General features: G+C 56.7%; 1 protein-coding gene across 9 annotated transcripts in view; it reads left to right on the top strand.

The window, feature by feature from the left end:
- Positions 1–19198, top strand: part of PFKFB3 (6-phosphofructo-2-kinase/fructose-2,6-biphosphatase 3) — an 82954-nt gene extending 63756 nt beyond the window's left edge. The window contains exons 2-17 of one of the 9 annotated variants that reach the window (XM_057543853.1): positions 2107–2232; positions 3216–3312; positions 3891–3957; positions 4419–4493; positions 4884–4940; positions 7112–7236; positions 7718–7925; positions 8357–8503; positions 8609–8713; positions 10052–10181; positions 10795–10857; positions 10972–11036; positions 12796–12969; positions 14444–14466; positions 16478–16530; positions 17986–18010. In XM_057543853.1, coding sequence (XP_057399836.1) covers positions 2107–2232; positions 3216–3312; positions 3891–3957; positions 4419–4493; positions 4884–4940; positions 7112–7236; positions 7718–7925; positions 8357–8503; positions 8609–8713; positions 10052–10181; positions 10795–10857; positions 10972–11036; positions 12796–12969; positions 14444–14466; positions 16478–16520 — 1505 coding nt within the window. In that variant the 3' untranslated portion in view covers positions 16521–16530; positions 17986–18010. Of the gene's footprint in view, positions 1–2106; positions 2233–3215; positions 3313–3890; positions 3958–4418; positions 4494–4883; positions 4941–7111; positions 7237–7717; positions 7926–8356; positions 8504–8608; positions 8714–10051; positions 10182–10794; positions 10858–10971; positions 11038–11746; positions 11836–12795; positions 12970–14443; positions 14467–16477; positions 16531–17982 lie in introns of all 9 variants that reach the window. The other 8 variants (XM_007167440.3, XM_007167438.3, XM_028162921.2 and 5 more) reach the window with 8 other exon arrangements.
- The last annotated feature ends 1599 nt before the right edge of the window (positions 19199–20797 follow it).

Genomic DNA, 20797 nt, shown 5'->3' with positions numbered 1-20797 from the left:
TGTGTGTGTGTGTGTGTGCGCGCGCGCACGTCTGTCTCTGTGTGTGTCTGGATGCTCTTGAGAGCAGTGGCACGTGGGGACATCAGATAAGACCAGGGGAAAACCGGTGGCTTGGGGGAAGGGTGAGCAAAATAAGTATTGTTTCCAGGCACAAGCGAGGACACTTTCACTTTCTCATGTGTCACCTGCAGTTGCCAGAGTGACACATGGCCGACGGGTACTTCTTTGCCCCACTCGTGTGCTCACGCAGGGCAGGGAAATGGCCTCTGTTTTCTAGGAACCTGTTTGTTCCCGGCCGATGGCTGCTGGGGAATCCCAGCCAAGGGTTTCTGTGGCTCGCTAGTGTCTCCTGGCCTCCTCCCCCTCGCTCTGCGTGGAGAAGGTCACCGACGGTCTAGAAACATGAAAGGAGACACAGCCCCTGTGTGCGGTGCTTGCTGCCTCTGTGGCCCCAGCCTGCAGGTCCAGGGGCAGACCCTGGAACAGCATCGCCGGTGTTTGGACACGTGACCTCAGTTTGGCCCCCAGGCCCAGCATCACGGGGCTGTGTTGGGGTGTCCAGCTTAAGAGGAGGCGTCTCCTCAAGCCTGTGCTGTCAGTGTGGCCTGGCGGCCCTCCCTGCCTCCCCTCTGCTGGTCAGGGGGCGGGCAGGCGGCTGGTCTCTGGCTTCCATGGGCAGCCCCAGGCTCGAGAGCACTCGCGTCACCAGGATGCCGGAGAATCTCAGGGGCAAGACGCCAGCCAAGGAAACACTGCACCTGAAATGTCCAGAACAGGGTTCTTTGGGCTGCTTTCTTCAAACCCAGTGAAAACCTCTCTCCCTGCTGTTTTGTTGAGATTCTGAGGAACATGGGACAGTGGTTCAGCAGCGAAGTCAGGAGGGGATTCACAGGCAAGACCCTCTGGGTTTCCGGGGGCCCTGCCGGGGCCCATGTGACCTGGTGTCAGCCTGAACTTGGAAGGGGAGGAGGAGGAAAGGGCAGGAGAGTCTCAGGGACAGATAAATTTGTGGGAGTCAGCCTTCCGGGTCCCTGACCTACTTCCATTTGATAAACTCTTACTTGTGAAAATTGCCTTTTAAAAATTACTTACTTTAGGAAGGCCATGCAGACTTCGTGCATGGCGGTGGGGAAATAGGCAATAGGCTTCTGTCTGTAATTTGGCCACCGCTGGGGCCCCGCCCCCCAGGGCTCCTACTTGCCGCCTCGATTTATATGTTATATTGCATCTGAAACAACCTCTCCTACTGATAACCTCATCATCATTGGTGAGCCTTACACCCCCAGGGGTGATTTCTGCTCTGGGGTTAGTAATTGGTTCCTGGCTGGGTTTTGGGCCCTCAGGTGTCAGGCTGGGAATTTGGGGTCCCTGCCGTGTGGACCTCAGAGCAAGAGAGAGCTGTGTGACCAAGGGTTCTGGCCACCAGGGGCCCAGTCCCGCTGGATTGTAAAATGTAGGGGCTTCGAGGTGGGAATGAAAGCCGTGTGTCCGTGGAATTCTTTCTTTCTTTTTTTTTTTTTTTTTTTTAAATTTAGGTGGGTGAGGGCTTGAGGCTTGTTTTTTTTTTTTTTAATTTATTTATTTAATTAATTAATTTATTTATTTTTGGCTGTGCTGGGTCTTCGGTTCGTGCGAGGGCTTTCTCTAGTTGCGGCAAGTGGGGGCCACTCTTCATCGCGGTGCGGGGACCGCTCTTCATCGCAGTGCGCGGGCCTTTCACTATCGCGGCCCCTCCCGTTGCGGGGCACAGGCTCCAGACGCGCAGGCTCAGCAGCTGTGGCTCACGGGCCCAGCCGCTCCGTGGCATGTGGGATCTTCCCAGACCCGGGCTCGAACCCGTGTCTCCTGCATTAGCAGGCAGATTCTCAACCACTGCGCCACCAGGGAAGCCCGGAATTCTTTCTTTTCTTTTCTTTTTTGCCACACCGTGAGGCTTGCAGGATCTGTAGCTCCCTGACCAGGGATCGAACCCATGCCACCTGCATTGGGAGCACGGAGTCTTAACTGCTGGACTGCCAGGGAAGTCCCCTGTGGAATTCTTTTAAAGCCTGTTGTGGGCCCCGCTGGCTGCTTTATTCATGGCCCTTTCTGTGTTGCTCTCCCCAGCCTGTGGGCCGAAGCTCACCAACTCCCCAACGGTGATTGTCATGGTGGGCCTCCCCGCCCGGGGGAAGACGTACATCTCCAAGAAGCTGACCCGCTACCTCAACTGGATTGGCGTCCCCACGAAAGGTGAGCCTGCACCCCCAGGCCAGGGCTGTCAGGCTGAGGGCACCCTCCCGCTTGCCATGACCGCCCCCCCAAAAAAAGAATGGCCTTTCCCTCTCCAGCTGCTGGGACTCTCTTTGCAGGGCCATCTGGGGGGTGCTGTCCCTGTAGTCGAGGGACACACTTTCCTTTCCGGCTGTGCCACCCACCACCCTGTATGCACACCCTGCTGTGTATGGGAGGGGGAGGGTCTCTTTTCACTGGCTGCTCTCTGGTTCCCACTGCCCTGCATCCTGCCCAGCTCAGCCCTCACCTCCTCCAAGAAGCCTTCTCTGACCACCGCAGTCTGTGCGGATCTTTTCCTTTAAGTTCCCCAAGCCCTTAGTTGTGACACTCCTCCACTGACCGTCATAAAGTGCTCTGTACTATTGATTATATTTTTGCGATTCTTTGCCTGGTCTTCCCACCTACACGGGGGGTGTTGAGCATGGGGACTGATTTTTCACATTTGCTGCCCACCCCGCCCTGTGCCCAGCGCAGTGCTTCCTACACTAAGCGCTGGCTCAGCACCCACTGCCCACCCTGGGTGCGGGCTGCTGATCTACAGAATGGCTGCTGTGGCCCCGGCCATGCGTATGAGCCCTCACTCCCCCCACCCCCAGTGCGCTGGCGGACATCATGACCCCGATTTTCACTAGGCCTGCAGCTGCCACCTGCTCTCAGGCTCAGGCTCCAGCCCCTGCCTGGAGAGGCCGGCCTGCAGGCTGGGCCATGGGAGGTGACCCCGGAGAAGCAGGGTGCTGGGTCTGGGGGAGCTGGGTGGCCTTCCAGGCCAAGCGATGCTAGCACAGGATGCGGAGCCCACTGTCTGGTTTCCGGGTCTTATCGGGATCTTATTCAAGTCGTGTGCTGGCTTGCTTTTCTTTTCTGGAAAGAGCGATCCTCACCATGAGAGGCCCTTCTAGTGGTCAGTGTGGTCAGCTAAGGGGCCTTTCTTTTCCATCCAGTGTTCAACGTGGGCGAGTACCGCCGGGAAGCCGTGAAGCAGTACAGCTCCTACAACTTCTTCCGCCCTGACAACGAGGAGGCCATGAAAGTCCGCAAGTGAGGCCCGGGCTGCGGTGGGCAGAGGGGGACAGGCGCTCCGTAGCGCCAGGTTGGGTGAGAGAGAGGCAGCTGGTCCCCCTCCTTGTGTATCAGCATGGGCCCCTCGACCTCTGAGCCTCACTGATCCCGCTGACCAACAACAACATCTCATTAGGAGTGAACTAAATCATTTTCCTGGAAAATCATCTGTTTACGTTGGAAAAGGATTTTCTTTTCAGCTCAAAGTGACCAGGGAACCAAAGTGTGACAGCTGCACTTTAGAATCACTTGGGAGCTGGGCACAGCCCTGCCCAGATGGGTACAGTGGGCATTTGTGGGCAGGACCTGGGCATCCGTGTTTTGAAAGCTCCCAGGGGAATTTCAGTGTGCAGCCGGCACGAGGCTGAGTCCCAAGTGCTGCAGCCATGTGTGCGGGGCCCCCATCGGGGGCCTCGGGCCTGACGGTCCCGCCTGCCTGGGCAGTTTAGCAGTAGAATCACAGGTCACCCTGCTCGTTGGGGTGAATTGGGGGTGCCTGCGCGTCCCCCTGCGATGGCCCGGCTCTGACGCGCCCATGCTCTTTCTGTGTGTTGCAGGCAGTGTGCGCTGGCTGCCTTGAGAGATGTCAAAAGTTACCTGACGAAGGAAGGGGGCCAAATTGCGGTAAGCCCGGAGTACAAGCCCTGTCTCCGATCCCAGCGGGATGGTGCCCTGCGGGGGAGGGGAATGTAGACAGAGCTGTGTGGGGACACCTCTGGTGGGGACGGGTGTCTGGCCTGAGCTGTGAGGGAAGCGGGGGGCAAGGGCAGCACAGGGACTCGGGAGGAAGGTGATCGTCGGGCGGACTCGGGGGCACAGGCAGCTGGACCTGGGGCGGCTGCAGCCGAGGGAGCCAGTGTCCCTTCCTTGGGCTCCCTCCCCTGCCTATGGCTGTTGTTCCTTTGCTTTAAGTTCTATTCCCACCCCTCCCCTTCCATCCTTGAGTGCAGGAGGCAGTGGGGGACCTGGGAGGGTGAGGTCTCTCCTGGAGCCCCAGGAAGTGCCAGGCCTGACCTCTGGTGGTTTGGTAAACACTGTTCAACTCAAACTGGGCTCTCTTCACTGCCCTTCTTTCTCCCTGCCAGGTTTTCGATGCCACCAATACTACTCGAGAGAGGAGACACATGATCCTTCATTTTGCCAAAGAAAATGATTTCAAGGTGAGCCTGATTTCTTGTCTCGCCTCGGAGCGCTCAGGAGCAAGGGAAGCCCCGGAGGGATCGGCTGGTTCCCGTGTCTGGAGCACCTGTGCGCCATGCTCGGGCCTTCCCCTCCCGCTGCCTGGGTTTTGCTGCCTGCAGATTGGGCCTGGCTGGTGGGGGCTCTTAGGGGTCACAGCGACTAGGGAAGGGGAGGGGGAGCATCTGTCTATTGGGGGCGGGTGCGGAGGACTCAGGACTGAGTGGCTGGTTCCTTTTTCTGTATTTGGGGATTTATGAGTGGGGTCCTTTCTGCTCCATCATGGTAGTGACATCACAGTGATACCAAAGTTGGCCCTTTGTGTTACGACATTTGTTGTTTCTTAGCGTTTCTGTCTTGCTTCGTCCCAGGTGTTTTTCATTGAGTCTGTGTGTGATGATCCTACAGTTGTGGCCTCCAACATCATGGTAAGACCCTTTGTAGTGTGCTAATCTGAGAAAAGTGAGGGACTGGGTCAGCCCAGAGAAGCCACCCTGAGAACGAGCTGGCTCTCCCAGCTGGTTGTTGATTTTGTCTGAGGAGGGATCGGAGGGGTCAGAAGTACAGAGCGGTATTTAACTTAAAAGCATATTCTATGACTTGGACTGGCTTTATCAAGGTCCTTTCAGACGGTTGGCAGAAAGCTGTCTTTGTGGGACATAAGAGAGGAATTGGGGGACCTCGAACAGTTTCTGTTGGTGGCAGGAGCTTGGCAGTTGGGGGGTGATGGGGCTGCTTAGGGCAAAGAGCAGCTCACCCCTCCAGACGGGAAAGGAGGTAGCAGGCTGGTCTCTTTTGCTGTAAAGGCCCCTGGTAGGTAAGAATGGTTGTGTATTGACAAAAGCACATGGGACTCAGCAGACAGAAGGCAGAATTCCCAAATTTGGGAAGAATGTGGGTGGTTAAACTATCTTCCTGCTCCTCTCCCTGTACCAAGGGGAAGTTGCCCGGGTAAATTGAGGGTAATTGGCAGTTTAATTTGATTAATTCTTAAATTTTATTTGATAGCAATAGATCATAAATAGAAACGGTTACTATGAAGACTTCACCGCAGTTCCCTTTCTTATACTGTAGATAATTTCTTCTCCAGCTTAAATACATCAGAGTAAGACGTTACCTGTAAAGAAAAGCTGGTCCGACACTTCTACAGGGAATGCTAGAGTTTGGCCATATACAAGTGTGCATCCTTTAAAGGGATGCTGGGAGTTAGTTAGCTTTTGGTGTTGGGCCTTTTCTCCAAGGCAGTGGGAATATTTACACGCATTTCTCAGAAATGAGTTCATATCTCAGGAAGAGCTATTGAAATGGTAGAAAATCAGTCCAGCTTGGTTTCAGTGGCCCCAAAGGAAGAGGCTCAGAGTATGAGGAAACAGAAGTTGCCATGCTCTAAACAAAGGGTTTTGCTGTATTTCTTTGGTTTGGTTCTACCATTTCCACTTGGTAGGGAAGCAGAGTGCAGCTGCAGAATCGTTTTTCCCCAGTGAGCCGTCTACACTCGCTTTGGCCAGAAACTCTGTCTCATCCTCTGTGAATCTGTGGATCTGTTTGCCCCGACCCTCTGTGTTCAGAGATCTCTTTCTCTGATGAAGCCTCAAAGCAACTTTGCAGTTTTTAGGCCTTTCTGTTGTGCTTTTTATGCAAAGGCTGTGCCGGAGAAAGGGGTTTGTGAACTGAGATTTTTTTTTTAAATTGTGCTAAAATATACATAATATAAAAGGTACCATTTTGACCATTTTTAAGTGTTCAGCTCTGTGACACTCAGCATATTCACATTGTTGGGAAGCCATCCCCACCATCCACCTCGAGAACTTTTTCATCTTCCCTGACTGTAACCATGCACCCATGAAACTCCCCGCTGAACTCGGATTTTGCAGCGCGCCTGCCTCTCTTTTATGGTTGTGGTCCTCCTTGAGGACGAAAAGAGCACATGCATTAACAAATCCTGGGTTTCCCTGAAACCTGCCAGGTTGCTCAGGCCTAATGTTCAGTTATAGGGGATGGCAGGCCCGAGGGGCATTTCTCCTCCGTCTCTGTCCCATGAGAGCAAGCCCTGGGCAGGACTGGACACGCAGTCCAGGTGGAGAAGCATCCACTGGGGACCGGTGACAAGTGCGTGCTGCCCCCACCTCTGGGCAGTGGAAGAAGAATCCTGCCTGGCACATGGGACCAGGGCATCACCAGCACCTCCCAGTGCACTTTTGCTTACGGACAACCTCCGCTTGGTGGGGTGAACGCTGTAGGTGCTTATGGGGAGCTCAGCTGAATTGAAGGCTGGGTTGTCTGCTGGTGACCTGGCTACTGGATTGATCCCGAATCGGGGCCCTTTCAGAGGGGTTCATTAGAATCCGCGTGGATTTCCTGTGTTCGCCCTTCCAGGCTGAGAGGCTCTGTCTACCCTGGGTGCTCTCCCCGTGGAAGCATGGGGTTATGACTCAGCGCCCAGCCGTATCTCTTTTTTTTCTCTTAAAACGCTGGCTAGGGTCATCATCATTCTGAGCCCGTCTGTGCTTTTCCCCGTTTGCGAGCCCCAAATCCTGCTTCATTCTAAGCAGAAAGCCTTCCAGCGTGATTCATCAGCTGCCTCTTTGTGGTGTTACAGGAAGTGAAAATCTCCAGCCCGGATTACAAAGACTGCAACTCAGCAGAAGCTATGGATGATTTCATGAAGAGAATTAATTGCTATGAAGCCAGCTACCAGCCCCTCGACCCCGATAAATGTGACAGGTAATTCCTAAGAGGTGACCATCCGAGCCACCTACTTTAGGGCTATGAATATTATTCTTGATGTTCCCACGAAGCATTTGCTCCTGGATACTTTTATAAACTCTTTTTTTAAGTATCTTAAAAAAAACTCTTGATGACATATTCGGTGCTTTAGACACTGTGTACAAGTGTGGAAAGTGAATATTTGAGCCCCATCTTGCTCCTGTCCTTTGATATTTCCCTTGCTTTCTTTTCCATCCTCTTGCTTTTCTTTCCCCGTGCTCTGGGAGGCCAGCCAGCCTCTCCAGCACTCACTCTTCTGCGGGAATTACAGACTCAGACCCCCTGACTCTCAGAGAAGAGAGGTTCTGTCCGTGTCCCCAGGAGCTGACCCTGCGGATCAGTTGGGGCTGAGTCTCGGCAGTGGGGCTGGGGCGGGGGCGGGGCTTTGCCCCGGCTGTGCTGTCCAGTGTTCTGATCTGCTGGTCGCCCTCCTGTGCAGGGACCTGTCGCTGATCAAGGTGATCGACGTGGGCCGGCGGTTCCTGGTGAACAGGGTCCAGGACCACATCCAGAGCCGCATCGTGTACTACCTGATGAACATCCACGTGCAGCCCCGCACCATCTACCTGTGCCGGCACGGGGAGAGCGAGCACAACCTCCAGGGCAAGATCGGAGGGGACTCAGGCCTGTCCAGCAGGGGCAGGAAGGTAGGAGGAGTGCGGGGATGGGGCAGGAAACCGAGGGGTGGGGCTGTGCGTCCCTGTGCGCGTCTCTGTGTGTGTGTGTCCCTGTGTCCGTGTGTCCTTGTGTGTACATGTGTACATGTGCATGTATGTCTGTGTGTGTTCCTCTGGGTATGTATATGCACGTGTGTCTGTGTGTGTACGTATATGTGTCTGGGGAGGGTGGAGGGTCTCCTGAGCCTGTGGGGAGGGGTGTGTGTGTGTGCCCGAGGGGAGGGGGTACGTGTGCAGTGGCTGCTCCCAGGCCCCCCTCACCAGCAGTGAGGACAGTGTGGCCGACCCCGACGTGCACGGGGACCGGCCCGGCACTGTTTCTCTGGGAGGGAGGGGCAGAGCTGGTGGTCCAGCGTGAGCCCCTCATCCCGTCCGCCGTCCCACCCCCCCCACCCCCCCAGTTCGCCAATGCCCTGAGCAAGTTTGTGGAGGAGCAGAACCTCAAGGACCTCAAGGTGTGGACCAGCCAGCTGAAGAGCACCATCCAGACGGCGGAGGCCCTGCAGCTCCCCTACGAGCAGTGGAAGGCGCTCAACGAGATTGACGCCGTGAGTCCGGGGCCTGAGAGCTTCCCACCTGCAGGGGCTGCGCTGGGCAGGTCGGGGCGGCCGTGGCGGGTATTCCCTCAAGTGACCTCTGGGTGTTCCCGCCAGGGCGTCTGTGAGGAGATGACCTACGAGGAGATCAAAGACACCTACCCCGAGGAGTACGCACTGCGCGAGCAGGACAAGTACTACTACCGCTACCCCACCGGGGAGGTGCGTGCCGCCCGCTGCCTCTGCGTCTCGGGCTCGGGCCTGTGTGTGCTGGGCAAGTGATGGGCAGGTGGCCGGGGGGCTGTGGGCAAGGAGCTGAGCTGGTCCTTCTGAGGCTGCTGTGTCTGGCGAGGCTGGGGAAGGGGGCTGCTAGGGACCCGGAGGGACCCGTTACCGGTGACTCCGGGGAGGAAGGGCCCCTGCGTCCACCCCGCTACCCTGTCCCGATGCTCGTCCTGGCCCGTCTGCCTTTGAATCGAGTCTTCCCGAGTTGGACCTTGTAAACAGCTCCAAGAGAAGCACAGTTGTGTTTCCCACAAGCAGCAGGGACAGATGTGTTTCTCTAATGACGTACATGACAATTCAGGAAAGAAAAACAGTCCTGGATGGTGATTCACTGGACACGAGGGCCCCCTTGACTGTGGGCGACATGTCAGACACATCAGCAAGTCACTTGTACTGACTCCGTCGATGCTGGTGGAGGGACCCTTATGCCGTGTAGCCCCCTCGGGCTGAGCGAGCAGCTGCCTGCAGCACTGAATGGAGAGTCCCGCTGTAGGCGGTGCTCTGGGGTCTCTGCAGGCTTGGCCTGGTGACACCCAGCAGGGGTGCTTCCTGTCTGTGGTCCTTTCTTCCGCTCAGCGTGTCAGTTACCTGGAGCCCAGGACGCTGTCCCTGGTCCCTCCCAGGCCCTTGTTCCCTGGGACCTGCTTAGTGAGAGAGGGGACCGGGGGTGGAGGGAACCTCGGTGGTCTTAAAGGTACAGGCCTACCTCTTTTTCAATTTTCTTTTATTGAGATAAAAGTCACATCATATAAAAGTCACCATTTTAACCAAAGTGTACAGGTCAGTGGTTTTTCTTATATTGCACAATATTGTGCAGCTATCACCACTAATTCTAGAACGTTCCATCACTCCGTAAACAAACCACAGCCTTTTAGTGGTCAGTCCCAGTTCCTCCTCCCCCGCCCCCGACAACTGTGAGTCTACGTTCTGTCTCTGGAGTTCCCTGTTCTGGACGTTTCACATCAGTGGAATCATACACCCTGTGGTCTTTCACTCTGTGTAACGTGTTCAGGGCTCTTCTGCGCTGTAGTGTGTGTCAGGGCCCCGTTCCCTCACTTTCCCGGTGGAGGGTGAGGGTCAGGAAGGAGCAGTGAGAGGGAGAGGGCAGTTGGGGTGGGTCCCCCAGTGCCCGGGAGGGATGCAGCACACAGACGGTGGCGGGGAGGAGGTTGATGGAGGATCCATCGTGTGGTCTCTGGTTTATAAGTGGGAGAGGTGTGGCCACGGATGCCGGGCTTCTGCTCCAACTCGGTGCCCCGTCCCTCTGCCTTGCAGTCCTACCAAGACCTGGTCCAGCGCCTGGAGCCGGTGATCATGGAGCTGGAGCGGCAGGAGAATGTGCTGGTCATCTGCCACCAGGCCGTCCTGCGCTGCCTCCTGGCCTACTTCCTGGACAAGAGCGCAGGTGCCTGGTCCTCCGATGCACCCTCTCCCGGGAGGTCAGGGGGGTGGGGAGCCAGTCACAGCCCCCCCAGAGGAGAGAGGGAAAGGAAGCTGGCCTTAGAGCTGGGGTAGCCTGCTGCCAGGGGTGAGGCAAGGCTGCGTCCCTTCCCCCCGCCTAGCGCCTCCTTGCAGCCCCTGGAAGGCACTCGAGCAGTTTGATGCTGGGTGGACTTAATGGCTTCGAGAACCAGCCTCCCGGAAGCCCTGTGTCCCCACGTCTCAGGGGCTGTGGGTCGGGTGCGGAAGAGGCAGCCCACCTCTAAGGAGTTAACAGCCCAGAAAACTCTGACGTTACTCTTAACACTTAAATGTGGATCCTGACACCTAAATTGTTTGGGAAATTGACTCTTTAACTCCAGCTCATTGTGTGAGGGTTTGGGTTTGCTTCGGTTCTGTTCTTTGTAGGGCCGCCTGCCTCGAGCAGCAGGCCGGCCGGCCGGGTTGCAGGGCAGGGAGACACCCTGCCCAGCGAGGCCTCTGCGGGTGGTCCCCACGTGGCAGAAGCTCTCACTGGGGCCTGGGAATGTCCCCCCTCAAGTCTCCAGTCTCACCATGGGCCCTTCTCTCCTTCTCAGAGGAGATGCCCTACCTGAAATGCCCCCTTCATGCCGTCTTGAAGCTGACACCTGTCGCTTACGGTGAGTGTGGTGACGCGGCCCCTCCGAGACCGGTCTCCCCGGTGGGGTGGCGGTGAGGCTGTGAGCGCAGGGCCCCTCTAACCGGCAGCCGACCTCTTCCCTGCCCTCGCCCAGGCTGCCGAGTAGAATCCATCTACCTGAACGTGGAGTCCGTGAGCACGCATCGGGAGAGGTCAGAGGTGAGTGGGAGCTCGCTGCCCCCCCCACACCCCTGCCCTGTCCTCCTTCTGGGAAGGATACTGCCAAGCGGCGGCACCAGTGGGGGCCAGCACTTGGGACGCCACCCCACCCCCCGCCGGCGGCTTGCTTGTAAAGGCTGCCTGTGTCTGTCGGTGGATTCTGTCTCGTTTGGAACAGTGGCCCTCGTGACGGCCCTCCCTTTCCTCGGCATCCGCGTGCTCCTCCCTGCCCGTCTGGTGGCTTCTCGGCATCGGCTTCCTTTCCTTTCTTACCATGCTTCTTCCCCCACCGCTTGACCCGAGCAGTGAGTGTTGAGGAGGAAGACATTCTTGCTCTTTTAAACGTAACCGTAGCCCGGTTACTGTCACCTTGTCCTCCGGGGCAGCTAAACGATTGCAGGTTCCAGAGTCACGGGACCCACACATCCGCTCAGTCATCTGCATGCACTCAGGTCCCGAATTCCCACGAAGACAATAAGAGTGAAGAAGGGGTGGGACTGGGAAACACAGCTGTGATTTGGGAGTTAGCCATGGGAGCAATGGCGGGTGGAATGATCTTCCAGGAGACCCCAGTGCCTGGCCGCACCTGACCCCCCCTCTAGGGTGGGGTCTGGAATTCGGTGGTCAGCCTGGCTGGGCCTCCCAAGGGCAGCGCAGGGTTCTGCCCAGGCGTACGTTGTGAAAGAAAGTTTGAATTTACTCTATACCGACTGTCAAACTCCAGCACTCTGCCAGCATCGGTCCGACCCTTTCTTTTACACCGAGTGTGATGTTCTTGTCCCTGTTCCCGAGGAGCTTGGCCAGAAGATTTTGGCATTAAAATCCCAGCTCCCATGGCAGTTGCTTGGCTGGTTGAGTGAAGCGAAGGCGGACGGCTCCCCTTGGCTGTGACGGCGCCTCCTGAGCCGGGGTGGCGGGATGCGCGTTTGCCCTCCTTCCGGGAGTAGCAGCCTCCCCTCCCGACTGCCAGCAGCCGGGTTCTTGGGGTTGGGCCCGAACTGGGCTCTGGTGGCCCCTGAACGCTTCACTGTTCAGAGCAGGGCAGGGGCTTGATGGAGACAGACCCCAACTCAGGCTCCTGGGCCACGAGCTACAGAGTGACAGGCCCTGGGGGACTTCAGAGGTCCCCACTCCACCGGAGTTGTCACTTGGTCGGAAGGCTAGTGTGTGGCCCTCGCTGGCGGTTTCCTGCGTCTTTGGTCTCCTGGCTGGCGGAGGCTTGCGTTTCCTGTCCTAAGCTGGGTGTTCTCACTGGGAGCAGGAGCTGTGAAGATCCTGGCTTGAGGTCAGTGGGAGGGGGTCCAGCACCACACCTGCTCCCCCCCGCCCCTCCTGCCGCCCCCAGCGGTCGCCCGAGCCTCACGCCCAGGACCCCTGCCTCTGTGTTTTTGGAGGCTGGCAGCAAGGTCCTTCTGATCTCTTCCCTGCTGTAACTGCATCACTGTCTGTGCAGAACCGTCCTGCTCTTCCTCCCTCGCCTGCTTTGCGAACATCGTGTCTGTCTGAGTGGGTGTCTTGGAATGATCGGGCAGGGGGTTCGGGAGGAGAGATCATCCCTTGTTCTTGCTGAGCGCTAGACACGGGACGAGCCAGCAGCCCCTCGGTCCAGGGCCGTTCACCGTGGTCGGGCTTGTGGTCTCGGTGAAATCCAGAAGCAGAGAAACGTGTTTGGTTTGGTTTTGGATTTTTTTTTTTTGGCTTATTTACTTCCCCTTCCTCGTAACTGTCGCCTTCTCTCTTTTGTCTTTGTCTCGCTTAGGATGCAAAGAAGGGACCTAACCCGCTCATGAGACGCAATAGTGTCACCCCACTAGCCAGCCCCGAGCCCACCAAAAAGCCTCGCATCAACAGCTTTGAGGAGCATGTGGCCTCTACCTCCGCTGCCCTGCCCACCTGCCTGCCCCCGGAGGTGCCCACGCAGCTGCCCGGACAAGTGCGTTGACCCCCTTCTCCTTCCTGAGTCGAGTCTCGTGCAGGGTGGGGAGAGCGTGCCTGGTGGGAAGGAGTGTGCCCGGCGGGGTGGCGGCGGCCTCAGACCCAGGCCCGCTTGGGGGTGTGCGGGGAGAGGACACGGACGCCGCTCTGAGTGTGGGACCCCCGGATCCGTCCTTGAGACGTTGGCTGTGCGTGCACACGCCCGTTCTCGGGGAGGTGGTCTTCCCCGGGCAGAACCAGGCAGAGCAAAGAAATGGCCGAGTGTCTGCGATCCATTCACATTGGTGGATAGTTTCTTCTAAAAGTTGAAGGCAACCCCCAGTTCAGGAGTCTCCATCCAGCTCTGGGCTGTTGGCTTCTGTGTGTCCCGGGGACGTCTTTTCTGTCCCCACGCTGAGTATTCTTCCTGACTTGCTCCCTTGCCATCGTTCCCTGTTAGAGAAAAGCTGTTGTCAGATGGGGCCCTGGGAGCGTGTACAGAGCCAGCATGGCCGGGCTGGAACCCGGGCCAGAGGACCTGGAATTAGCCACTTTTTCCTATAATGCAGTAAAAAACCCCAAAGCAGAAAACCAATTAGATTTCAGTCTTAGGTTATTTCACTCGCTGTGATGGTGAAAGGCTAAAAGATACTGGCTACTGGGCATTAAGATTTTTTTTCAGAGAACCACTCTTTTCCTCAACAACACCCGGGAATCCTGGCCAGGATGTGAGATGTAGAAATCCCTGGGCACAAATTCGGGTCCCACCCAGTGGTCTCCCCCACCTCCAACCCGCCACGCCTGGCCTCTGACACAGAAATCACAGGCTCAGGTTTGAATTGGATTTGTTAATGAGCTGAGTGCTGAAGGCCCACAAACTCTTCCTGCGTTTCCCCCCAAACTCATTTAAACCGTGTGTTGTCTGAAAATGTGTTGTGGCGGGGGGGCGGGTGTTGTGCAGCCCCAGCAGGCCATCGTACCTCTTCAGGCCTCAGTTTTCGCATCTGTGGCATGGGGGAGCAGCAGCTACTGCCAAGGGCTGATCAATGGGGTGATCGTGCTGAGTCTGACATGGTGGTGTCTGCTCCCGGCGCCGGCTCTGGGGTTTTATTGTCAGGTTCCATCACCTCCCCGGCCTTCAGTCTCCCTGTTTTTTAAAATGAGGGAGGTAGACTGGCTGGGAGATGTCTAATTAGTGCTCCTTTCAGGTCTAACGTCAGAGGTGCTTTTTATGAAAACTGAGAACTGAAGTGGTGTGTCAGTGGTATCCTGTGTTGGTGTGAACGGTGAGGTCATAGTTGGAAGGTTAGAGGCCGCAGTCACAGACGCCGTGGGGGCCGGCTGAGCGGGGGTTGGGCGGTGTGCAGGGCCTCTGGCTGGCCAGGCCGGGAGGGTCCAGGGCTCTGACCCCGTGGAGGCTGTCTGGTCCCCGATGACCTTGGCCCTCACCCTGTCCCTCAATTGACTCTCTCTCCCACCTTTTCTCTCTGCAGCCTTTGCTAGGGAAAGCCTGTTTGTAAGTATTTTTCTCTGAATACTTTTGCTTTTTGCATCCCTTTCTCCTTGCTTGCCAGTTTGGCCTCCTACCTGTTAAAGTGTTGAGGGTAATGCCAGTTTCTGTGGAATCTGAAGGAGGAAGATGGGACGGGAGGAAGAATAAGGGATTCATGGATTTTCAGAAAAGGATACAGGAAGTCGGCGGGTTTTTGGTGCATCTTCCTGCTGCCGCGGCCACCGCGGGGCCGGGGCGACTGTTAGTATTTGCAGTGCTTGATGGCTGGATGTCTATATCTACTTTTTCCCTCTTAGAGTCAGATTTTGGCGGGAGCTGGGTTTGTGCCTACTGATGTTGTCTTTTAAGTTCTGGGCCTCTCCCGGGAGAGCCCTGTCATTTTGAAAGGAAAGTTTACCCAGAGCCTAACCTGCAAAACAAAGAATGGAGGACCCAAGCCTCTCCCTCCTGTCCTGGCAAGGACCCCCACCTTCAGGGGCTCCGGGACCCCCAGGCTCTGGGGAGGTCTGTTTGGGAGCCATCATTCTGCATCGGGTTGTCCTGTATCACAATCTGCTCGACATTTACGGTCACGTTCAGGATGGGGTGCAGCTTTTTCTCTGCAGAGAGTTCAGTGTTAGCAGCTGCTGGATAATTCAGTGCTTCCTCTGCTCCGGCGGCCCCCAGCCCCAGAAGGAACTGAGGCCTTTATGTTGCAGAGTTTTAATAAGAGACACCCTGAAATATCATCCCCAATGCCACGAGTCACACCCACCCCGCGTCCCTTTCGCTGGTTAGGCTACCTGGACTAATTCACGCAGAAACGTGGCTTATTCTTGGAAAATAGGCGCTGTTGGGCATCATGCTTGGACTAGGTGGTACCACCTGTTGAGAAATATATTTCATCACTTTACGGCTTGTACACATCCCGAGTCTTTGGTCCTTAAAATAACCCCAGGAGGTCGCAAGGCAGTTCCCATCCCTGTTGCCCACATGAGGGTGAGTCTCTCACCCACGGTCACCCAGCTGGTTCGTAGCAGAACCAGCCCTTGAATGGGTCTCCCAGTCCCAAAGCCTGGCTGTTTTCTCTCTGCCGATTTCCAGAACAGCCAGGGTCCTATTCACCTGCCTATCCGGGGCACCTGACGTTTGCAGCCTGTGGGGCGCGGCCCCGAGCTGTTCAATTTCCTTTCTCGTTCTTGCAGCCTCTCCCCTGCAGCTGCTTCCCGTGGCTGAGACGTGTTTATTTAATGGTGGGCCTGCCCGTTAAGTTCAGTCTTTAAGGGTAGCAGTCCCACGTCCATTACCCCCTTGACGCCAGGCGTTGCACCCAGGATGCCCTGGGATCAAGAGTTCTCCTTGTGTGAAAACTAGCCTTTGGGTTAGTGGGAGGGGGCCATTCAGGCACATCCCCCAACCCTCTGAGGTTGAACTTGTCCATCTCTAAGGCTAATGATGCCTGTAGCCAAAATCCCTTCAGTTCAGCAAAAATGTGTTCTCTGGACCCATCACACCTGCATCCACTCAGGTGTCCCAGCGTCCAGGTGTTTTGATGATGAGAATATGGATGTAGCACTTAGCAAGATACCTGACATGTGGTCAGTGCCTGGTGCACAGTAGCTGTTCCCGTGGGAGATGTGATGCCCTGTGCTTTGGTGGTTACATCCAGGGCTCTGTGGTCTGTGTTCCCTCCTGCACAGGCCAGGGGGATTTCTCCTCGTGGGCAGCAGGAGCGCCTAGAGACTGGGGAGTGGGGTGCCCCTGGGGTCTTAGGGTTGTGGCCCGAGGATGGCGGTGATGCTGGTGCTCTGGTATAACAGGCACGACAGCCAGGTGGGACTCAGCGCCCGCCCTGCAGTCCACTCTCCAGGGGCTGCACTAGGGCTCGGGGCCAACGGACCATCTGGCCCTCACGATGCATCCTTGACTTTTAAGTTTCAAATGCACACTAAGAAGAGAATCCTACTAAAGATGTTTTGTTTTGTTTTTTTCTTTCCCAACATGTTTCTTCCTTCCCCCCTACTATGCTTGAAAGACGAACTGTCTGTCATATTTTCTCAAAGTTTTCTCCTTACTAACCTTGGAAAGGTAAATGGCTCCGTGCATGCCCTCCTGTCCCCTCCACGTCTCTCTGGGTCATGGCATCTCAGCCCTTGGGGCGTCTCAGTCTGCGTGCAGACTGGCCATTGTGAAGTCTGTGACTCATACACCCTGTGCCCCATACACCCTGTGCCCCAGAACTTGTGTGTTTTTTAAGAGCAGCCCCATTGTCTTGAGATCCCCCATGTGTCCAGAGCCAGGGGCACCATGAGTGAATGACGTGGCCTGTGCCTGTGGTCCCCAGTGTCATCATTGCATTGCCATCATTCGTGGGTGCTCCAACCTTGGGCATGAGATGTCCCAGGGTGGGTGGGAGCCAGCACCTCCATCTCTGACCCCACGGGTTGACTGGGTCCTCTCTGGCTGCGAGGCTGGGGGCCTCCCCAGGAGACACCCCGCTCACAGGGGGCTGTCTGATGCACTCGTTGTCGGAGGGTCGGTCACCTGGGCTCCTGAGTCCGGCCGAGAGCAGGCTCAGATCAGGCACTGGCTTCCGTGCTGCCAGCCCTGCGATGGTCCTCTGTAGAGATTCTCCACCTCAGCTCCCCGGTTCACGCGGGAGGGGAGTGGGCCTTGGTGATGCTTACGTTTCTGTCTGCCTGGGTTCCACTCTTCCTGCCGCCCCTTTGAGACAGTCTTGGTGGAGACACTCAGGATGCAAGAGGACACTTTTAAAGATTCTGCTTCCCTTTCCTGCAGGGTGGGTTAGGGGGAGGGTAGGTCAAGAGACTGCTGCTGTGTGGTGGCAGCCATCATCTGTTCCCAGCTGATTGAAAAATATTTTTTAAGGGGGTTTTGGTACTGGCCAGCATCTTTGGGTTGGAGCTTCTGGGTAGGATTGCTTTTATTAGAACAGGGTGAGAGCTTTACTGACACATGCCTTCTCCGCCCGGCTTCCTTGGTTGAGTTCCGGCATCCGAGCTGTGTTCCTGGAATCCAGGTCCCTAGGGCTGTGGTATACCCTGCTGGGAGGAGAGTCCTGATGCTTCTTCAGATTTAACCACCCCCCCGCCCCTTCCTCTGCCTGACAGCAAAGCCAGCAACAGTTTCCCCGGGTTGGGGCAAGGGTAGCCTTGGGCTCTAAAGGGCCGTGAGCCGGGCGGGGGGGTGGGGGGCCCTAGGTGCTGGCACCCAGTGCTCCCCAGAACAGCTCTGACCCACAGGAGCTGCCTGCCCTCCCCTCCCTGCCTCCCTGCCTGCCTCCCTGCCTCCCTGCCTCCTACAGGCAGATGTCCGGGCCCCTCCCGGCCCTTCTCCCGTGGGACCCCCGGGCTTAGCCTCCACCACGTTCCTGGGCCTTTGTTTGGTGATGATGCTCTTCAGGGCCGTGTTCTTTGCTGGGGAGAGGGGGGCACGTCTCAATTGCATGGCTTTCGTCTTTGCTTTAGAACCCTAGTCAACAGGAACGGTAACCGGCTTCCCCGTCTTTTCTCCCGAAAGCAGAACATGAAAGGCTCCCCGAGCGGCGCGGAGGCCTCCAGGACGCACTGATGCAGCCCCGCCGGCGCCCCGCCCTTTCGCTCCCGCAGCTTTGCTCCTGCCCTTCTGTCTGCCCAAGGCCAGCGATCCCGAGGACATCTCCCGGAGGGCGGCGTGGAGGAGGGGCTGCTGCTCCAGGAGGACCGGGCCCCCGCCTGCCTGTGCTCGCTCCCCTGGCCTTCGGGCCACGCGCCCCGCGGACCCCTTGAGGCCCGGGAAGGACGATGTGCATTGGAGGCGGGACGGCGGCGCCTCCCCGTGGGCTTGTTCATCTTGTTTCTGGACCTTCCCTGCTGGGGAGATGACACTGCCCCGAGTCCTAACCTTAAAGGGGGCCTGGATCTCAGCTGCTGAAGGTTAAGGGACACTGAAGACTTTCAGAAGGCTCTTGGTGCCTCTCGGCCTGGACGTTGCCTCCTGCAGGGAGCCCTCGGCCCGTGCTAGGTTGGAGTCGGCCGGGAGAGCCCGGAGCTGGACCTGCTGGTCAGCCAGGCAGCGACCCTCCACATGTCGCTCACCCTCCCAGGTATGTGTCCCGCCTCTGAAGATGGTGTGGGACCGTCTAGCTGCGGAGGCAGGAGGAAATACGTTGCTGCAAGAGCACCAGGGCCTCGCCTCCCAGGGAAGGCTCCCGCCTGGATTCGAGGCACCTGGGACACGGCTCTCCCGGGGCTGCTGGCTCGTGCACTTTTTTTATGGCAGAGAGTGTGACCTGAAAGTCACACCTTCAGGAACTTAGATGTTTGCATTTTGCGCCCTTGGGGTTGGAGCTCTGAAAGGATGGGGGAGTTGGGCAGCCTGTGGGGAGGGGAGGGACCCCTCACCCCATAAAACGGCCGCGGAACGAGGGTCTGGCCTCCTCCTCTGGGGCCTTCATCACCTCCTGTGTTTCCCTGGTGGGGACAGTGACCCAAGCCAGGCCTCGCTCACGGCCACTTCCTCCAAGAGCCTGGCTATCCGCTGTCTCCTGGCAGGATTCAGCTCGGTTCCCTATGCTTGTGTCGAGCGTCTGCTGTGTGCCCGGCGTGGAGCTGGGTGCCTTGGGCGATTCTGGAGTCCTCGTTTGCCTTCATGGCACCTGTGGCATTTTGGGGGCGTGGTTCAAGGCAGGGCTTGTGGACACGTGGTTCTGAACACCTGTAGTTTCTGCCTGCGGGTTTTCCTCTGAGGCCTCCGGGGACGGGGTGGGGGGGTGGGGTGGGGGGGTGGGTTGTCGAGGCCCAGGAGGATGGATTTGGACTCAGCAGTAGAGTTTGTCCAAATGACCCTTTTCAGGATCTCTGAAAGCCAGTGCCAAAGGTCACCTTCCCTTCCTGCCTTCTGCTTTGGGGTCCCACATCCTTACCCCTTTTAGCTTGTGCAGTAGTCACTGGGGGTAGGGGCAGCGGTGTCTAGACAGCTGGAGCTGGGAGTGGGGAGAGGAGTTGTTTTGGGGTTTCTGTTTGAGAGGAGCTTCTAGAAAAATGCACGTTCCTCTGGTTGGGAGAAATGGGAACACGATTCAGACACCCTACAACCAGGTTTGTGGGTTTCACACAAAACCATTCAAATCCTCCCTTCCCTTAACTGGCCATCTTCCCAAGACGATGTCTTTCTGTACATTGCCGTGCAAGACTGGTTACTTTCTCGCTTTCCCGCTGTCTTGTCAGACGTGTGTGTGAGTGTGTGTGTGTGTGTGTGTGTGTGTAGGTTTGTGTTTTTAGACGGAGGGGCCTGCAGCTCTGCTCTTGAGAATGGCTCTCTTATGTCCACCTTTTGGCTCCTTCTCTGGTTGTTGGAGCTGACCCTGAATTTTGACTCTCATGGTTCATCTGAGTGGAGGCTTCGTGAAGGTGTGTCCCCCCTTGCCTCTGACTGCCCGAAATCAGTGCATCCACAAAGGATGCACTTGGCCTAACCCGGGACCTTGGTTTTCAGGAGCCTCAGTGGGGAGAGAGAACATCAATACGGGCAGGGAGGGGAGATGGGGAGAGAGAGCGGAGGCTGGGAGACTGGAGACCAGGGACCTGACATCTGAGAAGGGAGGCGGTGGACAAGGGTGTGTCTGAGCCACGGTCTCAGGGCTTCTGCAACGCCGACCATTGACTCTCACTCCCTCACCCCCCTAAAAACATCTGGGACCAATATTTTTAACTTTGCGTGTTTGTTTTGGGGGTGGGCTCACCCCTCTCCTTCTTCTGTCCTGAGACCGTGGGCGAAGCTCTTCGTTTGGGGGCGGGGGGGGGGGGGAAGAAAGACTGTTTGAACCACGCCAATGACGTTTTCGTTTCTAATACTTGAAATTTATTTTTTTATTATTTTGATAGCAGATGTGCTATTTATTTATTTAATATGTATAAGGGATCCTGAAGATGGAAAGCTGTATAGATTGGGTCTTGTTAGTTGGTTGGCTTGGGGGCCTTTTACGTGTGATTTCTGACTTCTCTGTGTTCTGTATACATTTGTCTGAATTAATTACCTGGGATGAAGCTGTGCCAGCTTTCAAACAGGGGATGCCTGTCGGAAATTTGTATATTTTGCAGTTGCCAGAACAATAAAATACCTGGTTGAAATACACGCATGAAGTGCATCTCTGGTCCTTTTTGGGGGGCGGGGAGGAAGAGTCTTTAATCACACTTGGGGGGCTTCCCTGGTGGCGCAGTGGTTGAGAATCTGCCTGCCAATGCAGGGGACACGGGTTCGAGCCCTGGTCTGGGAAGATCCCACATGCCACGGAGCGACTAGGTCTGTGAGCCACAATTGCTGAGCCTGCGCGTCTGGAGCCTGTGCTCCGCAA

Source organism: Balaenoptera acutorostrata, chromosome 3 (assembly GCF_949987535.1).
Source record: "Balaenoptera acutorostrata chromosome 3, mBalAcu1.1, whole genome shotgun sequence".
Classification (NCBI taxonomy): Eukaryota; Metazoa; Chordata; class Mammalia; order Artiodactyla; family Balaenopteridae; genus Balaenoptera; species Balaenoptera acutorostrata.
Note: the sequence above shows the minus strand (reverse complement) of the source record. Positions and strands in the feature narration are given on the sequence as shown.